We start from the raw sequence: 17,494 nt of genomic DNA, 5'->3' as shown, positions 1-17,494 counted from the left end.
GTTACTTGAAGCATATAATAATACATGATGTAAAAATACATTAAAACAAAAGTCAGACATTTAACTCCCAAGAGGCTAGAATTATAGAGCACGAGACATAGACTGCAGTATTGATTTTTAAACAGTTTTAAGAAATGGAAAAACAATACCTTTCTCCTTTTCAAACTAGGAACTCTCAACAACACAAGCTAAATACACTAGCCCAAGTTCTGCTATGTCTTAATAGTCTATTCATTTAACTGAGGGTTTTTTTTTTCTTAATATGGTTTATTGGTGTTTTAAAGGATATTTGCTCTTATTGATGTGTCTGGCAGAACAAAAGCTCTTGCCATGATACAGTGCTAGGAGTGGCCTTCTGGACCTGAGAGGTAGCAGTAATCATTAAAAGGCTCAGTTTCCTACTATTATATTCCAAGTGAGTTTTAATACTTTTGTTAGGCAAGAGGCTCCTGTCAGGCAAGAAGTACTGCAAATAAACTTTACTGCTGCATTTAGTATCCATAAAGTCCAGAAAATTCTACATAGACCCCTGGCATCATCCATTTTAAATCAGGGAATACCTTAATAATAACAAGCTCAATAGCCAGTCATGGCAAGATACAAGATGTACATAAAGAATCAACTGCATTTCCTTGTACTACCAATAAACAATCTTAAAATGAAATTAAGAAAACTCTATTCAAAATGAATAAAATACTTATGAATAAATTTAAAGGAAATAAAAAGCTTGTAACCTGAAAATTAAAAAATATTACTAGGGTAAATTAAACAAATGGAGGAACACTCCATGTTCATGGATTAGAAAATTCAATATTGTTAAAATGGCAACTCTTTCTAAATGGATCTATAGATTAGGTATAAACCCTATCAAAATTCCAGCAGGCTTTCATGCAGAAGTTGACAAACTGATCTTAAATTGGAAATAGAAATGTAAGAGACTCAGAATACCAAAAGCAATTTTTAAAAGAACAAATTTGGAGGATTTTCACTTTCCAATTTCTGAACTTGTTATAAAGTTATCAAGATAAGCTGCAGTTATCAAGACAGTGTACTGGCATAAGGATAGATGTATAGGGATTAATGGAACAGAGCTCAAAGTCCAGAAATAAACCCTTTTATTTATGGTCAATTGATGTTCACAAAAACACCAACGCAATTCAGTGAGGAAAGTATAGCCTTTCAACAAATGGTGCTGATACAATTGGACAGCCACATGCAATAAAATGAACTTAGATCTTTATACCCACCATACAGAAGAGTAACTTAGAATGCACCATGGGCATAAATATAAGAGCTAAGATTATAAAAATTTTAGAAGAAAATTTAGGAGAAAATCTTTGAGAACCTGAATAAGGCAAAGAGTTTTTAGCTATGGGGCCAAAAGTGCAATCTATAAATGAAAAAAAACTAATAAATTGGACTTCAAAATTCAAAACTTTTGCACTTCAAAGACACCATTAAAAACCAAAAGGGCAAACCTACAGACTGAAAGAAAGCATTTCAAAACACCTGTCCAATAAAGGAGTTGTACCAAAACATAAAAAGAACTTTTGAAACTAACAAGACTATAACCCAATTCTGAAATGCAAAAAGGATTTGATTAGACATTTCACCAAATCAAATATACAAATGGCTAATAAATATATATAAAGACAATACCATTAATCATTAATGAAATTCAAATCAAAACTATAATGAGATTCTATTTCACACCCACAATAATGAATTTACTCAAAAACATAGACAATAACAAATGTTAGCTCAGATATAGAAAAAGAGGAGCCCTCATATATTGCTGGTGGGATTGTAAAAGGCATGGCCACTTTGGAAAATGACTGAAAGAAAGCATTTTCAAAACACCTGTCCAATAAAGGAGTTGTACCCAAACGTAAAAAGAACTTTTGAAACTCACTAACAAGACTATAGATTAGGTATAAACCCTATCAAAATGCAAAAAGGATTTGATTAGGCATTTCACCAAATCAAATATACAAACGGCTAATAAATATATATAAAGACAATACCATTAATCATTAATGAAATTCAAATCAAAACCATAATGAGGTTCTATTTCATACCCACAATAATGAATTTAATCAAAAATATAGACAATAACAAATGTTAGCTCAGATATGGAAAAAGAGGAGCCCTCATATATTGCTGGTGGGAATGTAAAAGGCATGGCCACTTTGGAAAATGATGTGTCATTTCTTAGAGTTAAGCATCTATTTGCCATACAACTCAACACTTCCTCTCCCAAGAAAAATGAAAATATATGTCCATACCAAGACTTACACACATACATTCATAGCAGCACTATACACAGTAGCAAAAAAGTAGAAATAACCCAAATGTCCATCAACTTGTGAATAAATAAAAAATGTTATATTAATATAATACAATATTATACTATTCACAATACAGAAGACTGAAATATTAATACATGCTTAATATGAATGAAGTTCAAAAACATTATGCTACATGGAAGAAGTCATCCACCAAAGACTACATTCTGTATCATTCCATTTATATGAAATATCCAAAAAAAACCCAAATATAGAGACCAAAAGTAGATTAGCAGTTGCCTAGGGCTGGGGGTGTGAATGGAGATTTATGGTAAACAGATTGTGGTGACGGTTGTGTAACTTGGTAAATGTAGTAAAAATAACTGAAATATATATTTTAAATGGTTAAATTTTTGGTATGTAAATTATACTTTTAAAAATAATCTTTCATGCTAATAAATAGTAGTATGGTAACAGCATAGAATGCTATATAGAAAAGCCTCCACATGGCATAAAACATGTTTATTTGGGTCATCAACCACCAAAATGATAAGCATTTAACATGAAATCTGAGGAAATAGAGAAGGTGGTCGTGTCTTAGGTTTATGGGCCTCTCTATTGAGAACGGCAACATCTCAGCAATTCTAAAAATTTCAAAAGAGGAAAGCCAAAGACCTCTGCATAATGAAAATTCAAGTAATGAAAAAACACTGGCCTAGTTGTAATCCCATACTACCTATGCTATTCAATCTCGTTTGCATCTCAGGTTGTTGTGAGGACAGTATAAGATGAATAAAAGAGGATTATAGTATAATTATTTGGTCACCTTGTTGCCAGATATCAAGGTGTTCTTGTACTCTTGTTTTTGTCTCAATTTGAGGCTTAAGACAGAAGTCAATCAGATAAACCCATGTAAGTTCAAACTTTTGACCTTTTGTAGTAAAGTGTATTCATAACAGTTTTGGTCAAACAGGCCATACATACATTCTTGGCCCTTAAGAAAGCTTTAAGACTGTATTCTTCCTGGTAATTGTTTTGTATAGCATCCCATAGCTCTTGCTTTGAAAACAATAAAATAGAGTTTTATGAATGGACATGTCAGGGGACAATATTTATTGGAGGTCCAATATTTGAAACAACTAAGGTGCACGAATGCCACTAAAAGCAAACAATAAAATGACAATTAGAAAATAAACTTTAAGTGGAGAAAAAGAATATCCAATTACCTCTTGAGTGAAGTGATATTCATTATACCTTCATATCTATATGTTCAAATTAAATTGTGTTCTACATTTCAGAAGAGGGGAGGAAAAGGGCATAAATTCTCAGAGTAGCATCCATTTAATAGCAATGGAAGAGTAGCATTGAATATTTAACATGACTTTGATCATGTAATATTTACTTTGTTGTTGTTTTTTCAATTGATTCCTTTTTTATTATTTAATTTGGTTTTTAAGACATTTTATAATTCAGGTGGCAAGAATGAACACTTTTTGTAAAGTGAACTTAATTTTCACAATAAGTGGTGATTACACTGGTTAAGAAGGCAAATGAGGCCAACTGGAGCTGTCCCTTCTTGGAAGAATGGACCAATCCTGGGGGCTTTGGCCCTGAAGAGACCCCTTTGGCTGCTATCAACAGCCCATACCTTATCAACAAGTAATTTATTGGTCGGGTTCACATGCTGTCCTAAGGTCTCTGGTTCTGCAACTTTGAGTATAGAAAATGTACTCTGAGGATGTATTATAGAATATGAACTATATCCTACAAATATTTTCTCATTTATTCCCCATTTACAGGTGAGAAAGCAAAGGCATAAAGTTGAGGTCACCCACACCTTGGCTTAGCACCCAATCTGACTATGGTGTCCATGTTCTGGACCATGCCATCAGCCTGCCTAGTATGTACTGTGGGCATCTTTCTTATTTACAGGTTTGCTACAAATATGGCTAAGTAATTAAACTTCAAAATGGTTTTATAAAAAAAAGATTTAAAATGCAGGCACTCCTTTTCAACACAGTGCATATACTTAGCAACAAAAATCTTTGAACAGCTGCATTCAATTAAAAAATTATTAACCCTGTGGAAAAATACACACACACACACAAAAATATATCCATATGCTATTCTTATCATTTCTTATGTTACTTTTGCAGTAAAGTGTATTCATGAATGAAATCCACCATTGGGTGATAAAACTTATTTCCACATTAGCTTATTATTTTCCTCTTTGGGGGAGAAAATGATCAATGTAAGGGGATAATAATATCACAGACTCCCTACATGAACTACTGTTTGGTTACTATAGTAACTCCAAAGAAGAAAAGAAATAAAAGAATGAGATGGTTAATTCATATTCATACTTTGCTATGAAAATAAGCCTCAAAAGTACATAGCATTAATGAGAGTAGTGAACATGAATGGTGTTAAATGTATTCCTTTTTTAAAAATTTTTTATTTCAGAGTAGTTTATATACATATTACATTAGTTTCAGATATACAACAACATAGTGATTTGACAAGTTTCTACATTATGCTATGCTCATTGCAAGTGCAGCTGCCACGACCCAGCAAGTTCACTACTAGGAATTTATCCAAAGGATACAAAAATGCTGATTTGAAGGGGCACATACACCCCAATGTTTTTAGCAGCACTATCAACAATAGCCAAATTATGGGAAGAGCCCAGATGTCCATCAACTGATGAATGGATTAAGAAAGTGTGGTTTATATATACAATGGAATACTACTTGGCAATAAAAATAAATGTATACCCTTTGAGTTATTTCTCTGGGTCTCTGAGTCTGCACCACAGATGTCATATGTGGCTATAAAGTTCAGAGAACTTCACTGATATACCAAATACTTGTATGAATTGAGTAAATCTATAAACAACTTACAAAAAGACAGGCATTTTTTTCTTATTTATTTCCAATCAAGATTTACTGTGCTTCTTTCAACAATAGCCAAATTATGGAAAGAGCCTAAATGTCCATCAACTGAAGAATGGATAAAAAAAAAATTGTGGTTTATAGACACAATGGAGTACTACGTGGCAATGAGAAAGAATGAAATATGGCCCTTTGTAGCAACATGGATGGAACTGGAGAGTGTGATGCTAAGTGAAATAAGCCATACAGAAAAAGACAGATACCATATGGTTTCACTCTTATGTGGATCCTGAGAAACTTAACAGAAACCCATGGGGGAAGGGAAGGAGAAAAAAAAGAGGTTAGAGTGGAAGACAGCCAAAGCATAAGAGACTCTTAAAAACTGAGAACAAACTGAGGGTTGTTGGGGGGTGGGAGGGAGGGGAGGGTGGGTGATGGGTATTGAGGAGGGCACCTTTTGGGATGAGCACTGGGTGTTGTATGGAAACCAATTTGACAATAAACTTCATATATTGAAAAATAAATGAATAAATAAACATTATTTATTTTATTAAAAAAAAATATTTACTGTGCTTTATGGTACCTCAGGAGATAAGCATGAAGCTCTTTATAAAATAAACTTCTAGGGGCACCTGGGTGGCTCAGTCAGTTAAGCATGCAACTTCAGCTCAGGTCATGATCTCATGGTTCATGAGTTCAAATCCCATGTTGGGCTCTGTGCTGACAGCTTGGAACCTGGAGCTTGCTTCAGATTCTTTGTCTCCCTCTCTCTCTGCCCCTCCCCAACTTGTGCTCTCCCTCCCTCCCCCCCTCAAAATAGTAAAAATATTTTAGAAAATAAGCTTTTAAAGTGGCTTCATGAATTCACAATACTGTCTTTTAGCCTTTAACTCGTGTTTCAATCCCACTTTGACAGGCCTCAGTTATTTTCATTTTTATTTTTGTATTTATTTGCATAGCTAAGAATAATTCAAATGTATGTTCAATATCAAAATTCTTCCATGGAAGAAAAAGTTGAAGGGAGATATTTCCAGGTGGCCATAAAGGAGCTTTCCATTGATAATATGACCTCCAGAGAGAAACTGTGCCCAAATTCATCACCAGTCCAATAGCTCAGTCCAACTCAAATCATACAAAGCCAATGAACATTTAAATTAATTTTTTTAAAAATTTAACCTAGGCACAGTTTGGGTGGCCGGTTAACTTTATAAAGAGCCAGATTTGGTAACACATGCTCAAAGAGAATAACTGAGTCAATCACCACAGAAAAATTAACATTTCAACATCCTTTCCATTCTGAAATAATTAGCCTACAGTAAAATTGGCAGAAAAGTAAGTGAGAAGACTTCCCATTAACCCAGGGAACATGACACACATATATATTTTCACTCTTCCTGATACCCCACTGCAATGACAGTAAAGGCATTAAAAGGTATAACTTGATAAGGGTCAAAAACATGGAGTAAGAGGTGGAGAACAACTAGCAATAAATTTGGAGCTTGGAGAGCAGATAGAGGAGCAGTAGGCACCTTGACAATGTAATGGAAGCTGAAGATTAGGCGCTTACATAAGAGTTATGGGCATAACATCAAAAAAAGCCAATTTATACTTGCAGAACACTGGGAAGACTTGGGACCTAGGGGCACCAGAAAGGAGTAAGGCTTGTGGCTTCAAATGGGGAATAATTAAAAGTTGATAAATAGAATTAATTAGCCTCCCCCCATATGCCTCTCTCTATTCCTTCCTCAATCTCTGCAGGAAAACAGAGGCATACAACATGGAAGACAATGATGAGGTATGCTACTCAAAACAGAGGAATTTAAGCAAAATGTTGAGGACTCAGTGTTGAGCCACTTTTGCCAAGACTTCTGCCCTGGTCATTTTAGTAGTCTAGTATAGGCAGTCCAGAAGGGGTTCAGTTCAGGAGATGAAGGTATGATGGTTATTTTTATGTGTCAACTTGGTTGGACCACAGGATGCCCAGATATTTAAACACCATTTACTGGTGTATCTGTGTAGGTGCTTCCTGAGGAGGTTAGCATTTGAACCAGTAAACCGAGTAAAGCAGACTTTCCTCCCCAATTTTGGCAGGGACTGTCCAATCCACTGAGTGCCTAAACAGAATAAAAAGACAGAGGAAGGAAAAAGTCACTCTTTGCCAGACATCTTGAGCTGAGACATTACTCTTCTCCTGCCTTTGAACTGGTTCTTATACCACTTGCCCCCCTGCTCTCAGGCTTTGGGCTTGAACTGAAACTATAGCACTGGTTTTCTGGGGACTCAGGTGGCAGGTCATGAGACTTCTTAGTCTCCATAATCACCTGAGCCAATTCCTTGTAACAGAGAGACAGACAGATAATACACAATCTCTCTTCCTCTCTCTCTCTCTTCTCTCTCTATTCATGCACGCAAATGCACACACACACCATATATATACATATATATATATATATATATATATATATATATATACACACACACACACACACACACACACACACACACACACACTCTGTTTCTCTGGAGAACCCTGAATAATCCAGACATTAAATAGTCCCTGTGATGAAGACTGCTAATCTTGACAAAATCTATTTTCTCTGCTTACATGGCTGCCAAACCACAGGCTACATTTTCCATCTTCCCTTGTGGCTACACATGACCATGAAACTACATTCTCACCAAGAGAATATGAACAGAGGTGGTGATGTATCTTGGCAAATTTAAAACATATCTGCAAATGATTGGACAATCTTCTCATCAAAAGATGGAACCTAAGCTCCCTCCTTAGAGACTCTCTTGCAACCAACAGAGTACAGCAGAAGTGACTGCATGACTCCTGGGCTAGCTTAGAAAAAGCTACACAACTCCTATTTCTCTTTCGAAGTTTGCTCTAGGGGTCCTTAGCTTCATGTAAGAAGTCTGGCTACTCAGAAGCCTCAGTATGGAGAGACCAAGCACCCAGACCACATAGAGAAAGAGAAAGAAATACTTACAGGCCCAGCTGTAACAACCCCAGCTGTTTGAGACTTCCCAGCCTGGGTGTCAGCTATGTGAGTGAGAAGGCCTTCCACGTGACTCAGCCCCTACCACCATCTGACTGCAATAGCATAAGAGACCACAAGTGAGAATACCTTGCTGGACCATCAGCCCCGGGAGCCGACTTGATGACTGTTAATGTTTGAAACCACTATTTTCGATTCAAAAGAGAGGAATTTAAATGAAATGTTGGAGTAGGCTGCTGCATAGAACAAAAGAAATGAAACACATATGGGACTTCTATGCCACTTGTTGAAATCCCTTGTTTGAGACTTAAGCTTTGTGCCCTTTTGATCAACTAGAACATAGAAATGCCTGTGATCTGTCCTGGATGGGCAGAAAGGGATAATATCCTTCCACAAGACTGAAAAAAAAAACCCACATGGCTGAAGGACCACATGTTGCAGATCAATCTGGACCACTAACTTTATGAGACCTTCATGTAACAGACATAGGAAGTTCTGTCATTCTTAACTCACTGTATCTGGGAGTATCTTTGTTATGGCAGCTTAGCCTTCTTCTTAAATAATACCCATATTAAGTCCCAGAGTAAAACCCTTTAGGATTGAGGGATATAGCCTTCTGAGGAACCCATTCTTCAATAAAAAAGTCAACTCATCACTCACAAAAGCCTGACAAGGAAGCCCAAGCTGAATCAAGTACACAGAATGTCCCATCAGTTTTTAGTGCTTTACTCTTGGGAAACACTAAGGAGATAGACAATAATCAATAGACATTAAAAGAAAGCTCCCCCACATCAGAGGCCATGATCAAACAAACACATGCATAAAAGAGAAACTTAGAGGAAGCCTAAATAGAACAGAAAATGAAAGGGAAAAAATTAAATTATTATTAACATCTTCTAAATTAAAAGACACTATGTTTATGAAACAAGATGCGCTAGAAATATAATCAGAGAAGTAAGAGGTATTAAAATTTTTTAAATGTGATACTGAAATAAAAAAGTATTCAAAGGAAAGGCTGAAAGATTAAGTAGAATAAATATTTCAGGTGATGGATATTGAGGAGGGCACTTGTTGGGATGAGCACTGGGTGTTGTATCAAAATCAATTTGACAATAAATTATATTAAAAAAAGAAAAAAAATAAAAATTAAAAATAGAATTATAATATGACCCAGTAATTCCACTACTGAGTATTTACCCAAAGGAAACAAATACACCAATTCAAAAAGAAAAGAAAAGAAATTAAAATAAAAATACAAACAAAAAGAAAGCAAAAGAAAAAGTGGGGGAAATATCTGAATATTGAAGATCAGCTAGAGAGCTGAAATATCTAAGGAGTTTAGGGGGGAGGAAAACACATACAAAATAAACATGAGCATGTTAATTAGAATATCTTCCTAATATTCAGCACAATAAGAAGAAAATACCCAAAAGCACAAGATCCATGAAATTTCAGAATTTCCTGCATAAAAAGAAGATTCCAGGAAGAGGAAAACAAACAGGTAATGTACAAAGAGATGAGAACAGAATGACATCAAACTTCTTAGTAACAACACTGGAAGCCAGAATACAGTGAGGCAAAGCCTTCTGAAGGAAAAGTGCTTTTTAACCTTGAACTCCACACCCAAGTTATCAGCCACGTACATGCCAACTACAGAAGCCCTTTCAGACATAAAAAGTTACTTCAGATGTACACTATTTCAGGAGTTTTACAAGGTAAGTTTGGCAGTTCTAGAAAATAAAGCAGTAAAGGCAAAGAAGAGAAACACAACAGGGACCACAGGGTTCCAGATGAGAAAATGAAGGAACATTCCAAAGAAAACAACTGTGGAAAGATGTGGGAAAATATCCCAAAGAAAAAATATGTTCACGGATTTAAATATTTTGATCTCCCCATTTTGGAGTGGGGTCATAAGGAAGGAAAGTGGTAATTAGATGAGAGATAACATCCTCAACTAACATAACAGAAAGTCAGTAGGAAATACCTAGTATGTATAAACCAAGAATTGTCAATAATGACCATATTACTTAGAAATATGGAGATGAACATCAGAGTAAACAGAAAAAAGAGTTGTAAGTGGCTACCTCAGTGAAAATGAATTGGGAGGTGGCACGCAACTGTAATACATCATAAGAATTAGAGCAACAGCTAAATTTCTAACTATACACCTGCACCCTTTCATAAAAAAGTATCTTCAAAATCTTTACCAGAGATGATCAGAAAGGGTCCTGGAGCCAGGCAACAAGGAAATATAGATCATTTATTTTCATAGTTAACTGATTCATAAGTTTGACTCTGGTTTTTATTAGTTTTACATTCTCTCCTCAATATTTATTTCAAGTTTGATAATAGCAGCCTCATCACTTTTCAACCTTCTCAAATACACATATAACACACACAAACCCCAAAGACAGTTCCACTCATTCTGCAAGTACTTAATGTGCTGGGATTATTTCATGCAACAGTTATTTATGTTCTAGGTACCTGGAATATATCCATGAATAAAATTGGCAAATTCCCTGTCCTCAGGGAGCATACATTATAGTGTTATTTAGGGGGGAAAAAAGCAGAATAATTTATTTTATATTATTTAAATAACAGAGACTTTTTCTGACTCACTGGAAACATTGCAAAATTAGTACCTGTGGTCTCCAAAGAAAAGTAATTAGAATTTTTAGCAGTGAGTCCCATTCCATATATGTCTATGCCTTTTGATAGCACAGAAATCACACCACTGAGAGTATATTATGCACATATCTGTAAGACAAATTGATATCCATAGAAGTAATTAAAACGATTTCAATTTAATCAAACTCCCAAAAGAAATATTTCATGGACATAGTCAAAAAATTAGCTTTCTCCTAAGAACATTTTATTTTCCCTAGGATTCCTAAACTTTAAAAAAACATACATATGTAACTTTTTTCTTAAAATGCTTTCAACACTGAAAACATTATTTCTTAAGGTATAATTATATATTACCCTGTGTAAGATCTTTTCTCCTTATACAATATCATTTTCATAGTCCTTTTTTGTTTTCCCAGAAAGACTAATTCCAATTTATCTACTTAGTTCTTAGAATGTGATCCATTATCCTCACCCTTTTCGTTTACTGGGAAGGAGCTATTAAAGCTAAGGGTCTGTCATATAGAAAGTTTTAGACCTAAAAAGTTAGTAAAATTACTTTTGACGATTTATCACTAAAATATATTTAGCTGTCAAACCAACTTCCCCTTTTGTGTGTATTTAAGGAACAAAAGTATGCAAGAGTTGGATACTGTAAACATTAAATGATTATATAATAATGATAAAAATAAGAGCTAACATTTATTGAGTAGGTACATGATACACAGGTATTTCAATATATAGTTTTACCTAATGTTCAGAATAGCCCCATGAAGTATTTTATTATCCTCATTTTTGAATGGATAAGTAGAGTTGAGAGAAGTTAAAGAACTTTCTCCTCTTTATATACTTAGGATTTGAAAGTGGGTCTGCCTGTGTCGAAAGCTCTAGCTCTTTCTACTAGACTCAAAAGATCTCTTAGGATGACTTAAGGCTAGTAAAAGAGCTTCTCACAAAGAGACAAAGGTGGCTTTTTTTTTTCTCCTTTCATGCATTATGATTCATAGCAAAACTTGTTTTTCCAGTCTTTTTATAAACTCACTTGTAAAACATCATTTGGAGCGATCTGGAACTAGATTGTGGTGATATCTTCACCAACTGTGAATATACTAAATGCCATTGAATCGTAAACTTAAAAATGGTTACAATGGTAAAAGTTCATATTATGTGTATGTTACCACTACAATTTTTAATGTGATTTGGCCCAAAGGAAGCACAGGTGTATCCTCCACATAAATGGGGTCACAAATTTCAAAGCCACCTCTTCATTTCTAAGGCTATACATTTAAATTCTACCTCTTTGCTAGTGACTTCCAAATTTATGTCTTTGGCACAGACCTTTCTCCTGAATTCAGACCCATACATCCCACTTCCTGGTCAGCATCTTCCATGAATTTCTAACAGGTTAAAAAATGTAACATGTCCAATGCCAAGTCGCTAATGGTCCCTCCATGCAAGCCTGTCTCGTCTAGCTGTTAAGGGCAAAGTCTCAGTGCCACCATTGAATCTCTTCCTTCCCCGCCCCCTCACATAAGTAAGTCATGATGCTTTACCTTAAATCAATGTTTCTCAACCTGGGCACTATTGACTCTTGGGGGCCTGGTAATTGTGGTAGAGGCCATCCTGTGTCTTCTACCCACAGATATCAGTAGCTCACCCCAGTTGTGACAAACAGAAAAAAACCCTGCTGGGCAAAATCACCTAAGTTAAAAAGGATGGCCTTAAATATGACCAAAATTCAATTTGTTCTTACCACCTTCACTGCCATGACTCTAGATCAAGCTAGTAGCATTATTCTTCACTACTTTTGAAGAAGCCTCCTAACTGACCTCCCTGCTTCCACCATTCTCAACTGACCACTCACAACGACATATTAAAATCTTATTAAAACGAAGTCAGATCATGTCACCACTCTCTCAAAACTCCCCAGTGTCTTTCTTTCTCACCCATAGTAAAACAAATTGTATATGACTATGAGGACACACCTTATTTGGGTCCCGTTCTATCTCTAACCCCATGCTCGCTCTGTTCCAGCATGCTGGCCTCTTTTCAGGTCTCCAAACATGCCACATATGGTCCTGCCTCAGGGCCTTTTGCCTTTGCTGTTTCCTTCATCTGGAAAATTCTTCACCCAATATCCCCATGGCTAACTGCCTTCTTCCTTTAGGTCTTTATTCAAATTTGCCTCCTGAGGCACCTGGATGGCTCACTTGGTTAAGTGTCCGACGTTGACTTAGGTCATAATGTCGTGGTTCACAAGTTCGAGCCCCACGTTAGGCTCTGTGCTGACAGCTCAGGGCCTGGAGCATGCTCCAGATTCTGTTTCTCCCTCTCTCTCTCTCTGACCCTCCCCTGCTCATGCTATGCCTCTTTCTGTCTCTCAATAATAAATAAATGTTAAACTTTTTTTAAAAAAATCCGCCTCCTTGGTGAGGCATCCCACAGCCTACATGTTAACAATATCTGCCTCTCACCTATCATTGTATATCTCTCTTCCTTGCCTTCTCTTTCCTTCTAAACACTTACCACCATCTAATGTACTTTTTATTTAACTTCTTGATCATGTTCATTACCCCATTTCTTTGCCTGTTTTATTCTCAATTTATCTCATGTGCTTGTAACAGTACCTGTCACACAATAAGGACTTGACAAGTGTTAGTGGAATCAATGAACCTCTTAGAACCAATACTGAGAAATTCTTTGAAACCACTCACTATTATGGCTTCAGAAACCATGATCTGTCCATCCTTACAAACCATGCAGACATGAATAGTTATATATTTACTTAAAACAACAAGTAACATCACTCCCTATCTGGTACTCTCGCAGACACAATCCTTCCTTGGCATGAATGGCAGATTGCTTGACACTAAATATAGATCAGAGGATCTCATCACAGTGATGACAGACATTCAACAGCCCTGCCAGATCAATGACCCCCACAGCCTACAGCTCACCAGACTTTCTCAGTACAGAAATCCTTAGCAACATAACATACCACTCATTATTCATCAATCCATTGTTTATCCAAAGCCAGGAATCACTTAGAAATGCCTCCAATTCAGATAAGGTTGACTATCAGCTAATTCATGGACTCAAGGGAAAACAACAGACACCAACAAAAATCTTAAATTGTGGATCCTACAATCAAAACCCAGAGAACAGTTTCTAGGTTTCTAAGTATATTTGTCTGGGTCTCCTGGGGAAAGCTGTTCAAATTTCAGAATACACTGGACCTGGTTGTCAGATTTGATAACATACTCCCAAAACACAACTGATGTCACCTGCAATACATGTCTTTTAAAACCAAATTGAAATATAATACACTCACATATAAGTAGATTAACAGATTCTAAGATGTTGAAGTTGCCTTTGAAGGTAATGACCCAGAATTGCTCTAGTGTACAATGACTCCTCAAGATGATGTATTGTTTACCTTTAAAATAATGTTGCATTCGTATAACTATAATTTATAGTAGCAAAACACTAAAAACTGCTGAAATGCCAGGCAAGCATTAATAAACATACTATTAAATAAAAACACAAAAGAATACTATGTAACCATTAAAAGATGAAACTGACCCATGTGCACTATTATGTAATGTTCATCAAGACATCATGTGATAAAATCAAGCTGCAAAAAAAGGGTACATGGTATGATTCTGATTGTAGGAAGCAAAATGTGTGTGCGTATGTACATATATGTATGTATGAGTTAAATATTTTCAGAACCACATTGTCCACCTTTCTCTACTCTGCTCCCTGCCCAGGAGGCCGGTCTGTATGATAAATCAGTGGAGTCCCTTGCCTCATGACTTCTGGTTGGATTCAGGCAATGAGAGCCCTGGCAGGAGATGTGAGGGCAAGGGCCCTTCATTCCCCTGGCCCCTTTCCTACTCCTCTCTGCAGGCTGGTTATATCCCTCTGAAGGTCACAGCATCTTTCGGGTATCCTCTCCATGAAGTTTTCTCTCCAGATTCCAGAAACCACTTCCTTTCTTTGCCTCTGCAGATCTAGAAGTCATAAAGACTGACACTAGCTCACAGGCACTCCACAATTCCTTGTCGCTGTTCTTAAACAGTGTTCACACTTTCCCACTTTTGCAAACAGTCCTTTTATTAAACTCCTCCCAATGACCTTCTGTGCATGTACTTTTCCTTTTTTGGCAGAACCCTAATAAATAATATTAGTGATACTTTATGTGTATATGTGTGTATCTTATGTGGTTTATATACACAAATATGCATGGAGAGGTACCTACATGCACAAAGAAAATCTTCGAAGGATACATAAGAGATTGGAGAACGGGATACACGGTCTGGACTTTTGCTTTTCATTTTGTAGCTTGTAATTTTTTTCCACTTTTAAAATATCCAGTCATATACAAGTAATAAATTTGTAATTTCTAAGCAAATCCAAATGGGAAGTATATATTTATTACCTCTTTGATGGCACATTAAGGAGGGAAAGAAGTAATTAATACCAGGGAAAATGAGACTGATGACAGAGATGTTCATTTGAACAGCACAATGTATCTTAATGGAAGGATTCTATCTCTGAAACTGAAGTTTGACAGTTATCAAAGAATTCATCCACTGCAGCGAGGGTCTGTACCACCTTATTCCAATGACCTGCTTTTAGAAAAGCAGTCTTATTTTTAAAATTTGTTTCCAAATAAGCCCCTTTTCTTCACACATCTCATTTGTGGTTCAGATTTGCTACTTTCTATCTTAATTGCACTTTTTTGAGAACTTCAGACAGAGTAGAGTCACATGAGTGTGCTCATTTAGATTTGATAAATATGTTTAGCGTTTTGTGATTAGAACAAAATAGCCCCTTTCACAGAATTGCAAGACTGACTTTTAGACCTAGTTCCAAAGCTTACTAAAACCACTCTGAGATAAAAAATACAAATCACTAATGTGGTACTAGAGCCCACAATTAAATTAATTTATAGGGGCTTTAGTGCAATTAAATTTCCTCCAGACTATCTCTAGTGGCACTAGGTTTTTTTACTTAATATACTTTAAAGCATAATTTACCTTAATTTTTGCAAAATCATTTAAATACTACAAATATCACTTTTGTACATATTTCCATGGTGACACAATACATTTGCAGTCTATTTAATTTACGACTGATGAGACTAAAATGAAAATTCTTCAAGGGCCATACATCTTCTATAACATCACATTTTCCTATTCCAAGATATTAAGCATAAAAGTTATCTGTATTTGCAAGAATGGACTCTGGAAACAGTAATAAATATTTTAAATGATCTAATTTTGAAACTTCAAGAAAATTAAAATCTAGAGCAAAGAGACACATCAGTGATACAAAGAGCCAAGACGTTTAGGGTTCCTCATTTAAGATAATAAAACATAAGCATTTAAAATTAAATTTAACAGATCTTTTCTACACTCAAATTAAAGAAATTATTAGAAAAGAACATGACTTATACACAAGCCTCCAAATCTCAATTCAACTTATTCATATACTTGTGTACAAGGTATCTGGGGATCTCAAAATACATTAAGGAGACTTTGGAGTCACAGCTAATGAGCAAAGTTGTTAGGACAATTCTTCATGCTCCCAAATTTAGATATACAGGATCTATGCTACAAAATATTTAATAATAAACAGCTAACTAGTCTGTTAGCTAAAGGAAGAAACATACAGAACTGGTCCAAAGCATTTGTAGCTAAGGCTATCAGCTAAATTCAGTAGTCAATTTTGCTACACATGTGCAGCACAGTGATATATGTGACAAAGGAGAAGCAGATGTAACTATGGAAATCATAACTTTAATTGACGACAACATGAAAATTCAGAAGGATAACAAGGATCATGGGTAGAGGTGACAATTATGCAGAAATAAAAATTAAATGTAAGCTTTATTGTAAAAAAGAAGAGTCTTTTTTTCCTCTCTGAATATTCTCTACTACTCCACAAATAAGAACAAGAATGGAAGAATAGTCTTCTCATTAATGAAAATGGGACAAAGGAACAGCCAGAACATTCCTACCTGGTTTCCAGATGAACTGATTATCCTTTTTGCCTTCCAAATGAGCTGCATGGGACAGCAAGAGAGAAAGTAATAGAAACAGCTTCCTCATGCTCCTCCATAACCAGCAAGTGACAGCCAGATTACCCTTTGAAAACATTCTTCAGATTTTCAGCCTCTTGACTTTCCTATTCCTAAAAACAAAATTTTTTAAAGGAAAAAAAAGAAAGAAAACCAGATAAGTTTCTTCTTTACAGAAATTATAAAGACTCACATTTGACTGCTAGAACCTTTATCATGATGATACTACAAATTCCCATTACCATAAAGAGAGTGCATATAATATCAACATTTTAAGATCAAAGGTTAATTAGCCATGCTTTCAATCCTTACCCATTGAAGAGACTATCAATTCTAGCGACTCCATGGTCCCCTTATCAGTCGACTTTTGTGAGAGGAGGGTTGGCAGATACCTGGTCTACTCTCTCCTTCAACTTAGCCAAATTCCTTGAGGAGCTCACAATTTGGGAAGAAACATGCACACACATCAAAGTCCAAAATAGGGCAAAGAATACTCTAACAGTAGTATTAAGAAAGTGAAATGGAGAAATTGAGGGGGAGGCAATTAGATCATCTGTGCTGAGAAAAAAAGAGGAAAGTCTCATACAAGGTAATGTCTGAGAGGAG

The 17,494-nt window shown here is 35.8% G+C and overlaps 1 protein-coding gene across 1 annotated transcript in view; it reads right to left on the bottom strand.

The window, feature by feature from the left end:
- THSD7B (thrombospondin type 1 domain containing 7B) overlaps positions 1 to 16,967 on the bottom strand; it is a 747,555-nt gene extending 730,588 nt beyond the window's left edge. Inside the window, exon 1 of the mRNA XM_042997047.1 lies at positions 16,829 to 16,967. Within this exon, the coding sequence (XP_042852981.1) occupies positions 16,829 to 16,967 (139 nt within the window). The remainder of the gene's footprint in view (positions 1 to 16,828) is intronic.
- Between the last annotated feature and the right edge of the window lie 527 nt (positions 16,968 to 17,494).

This window comes from Panthera tigris, chromosome C1 (genome assembly GCF_018350195.1).
Source record: "Panthera tigris isolate Pti1 chromosome C1, P.tigris_Pti1_mat1.1, whole genome shotgun sequence".
Taxonomy (NCBI): Eukaryota; Metazoa; Chordata; class Mammalia; order Carnivora; family Felidae; genus Panthera; species Panthera tigris.
This window is presented reverse-complemented; position numbering and strand designations above follow the sequence as displayed.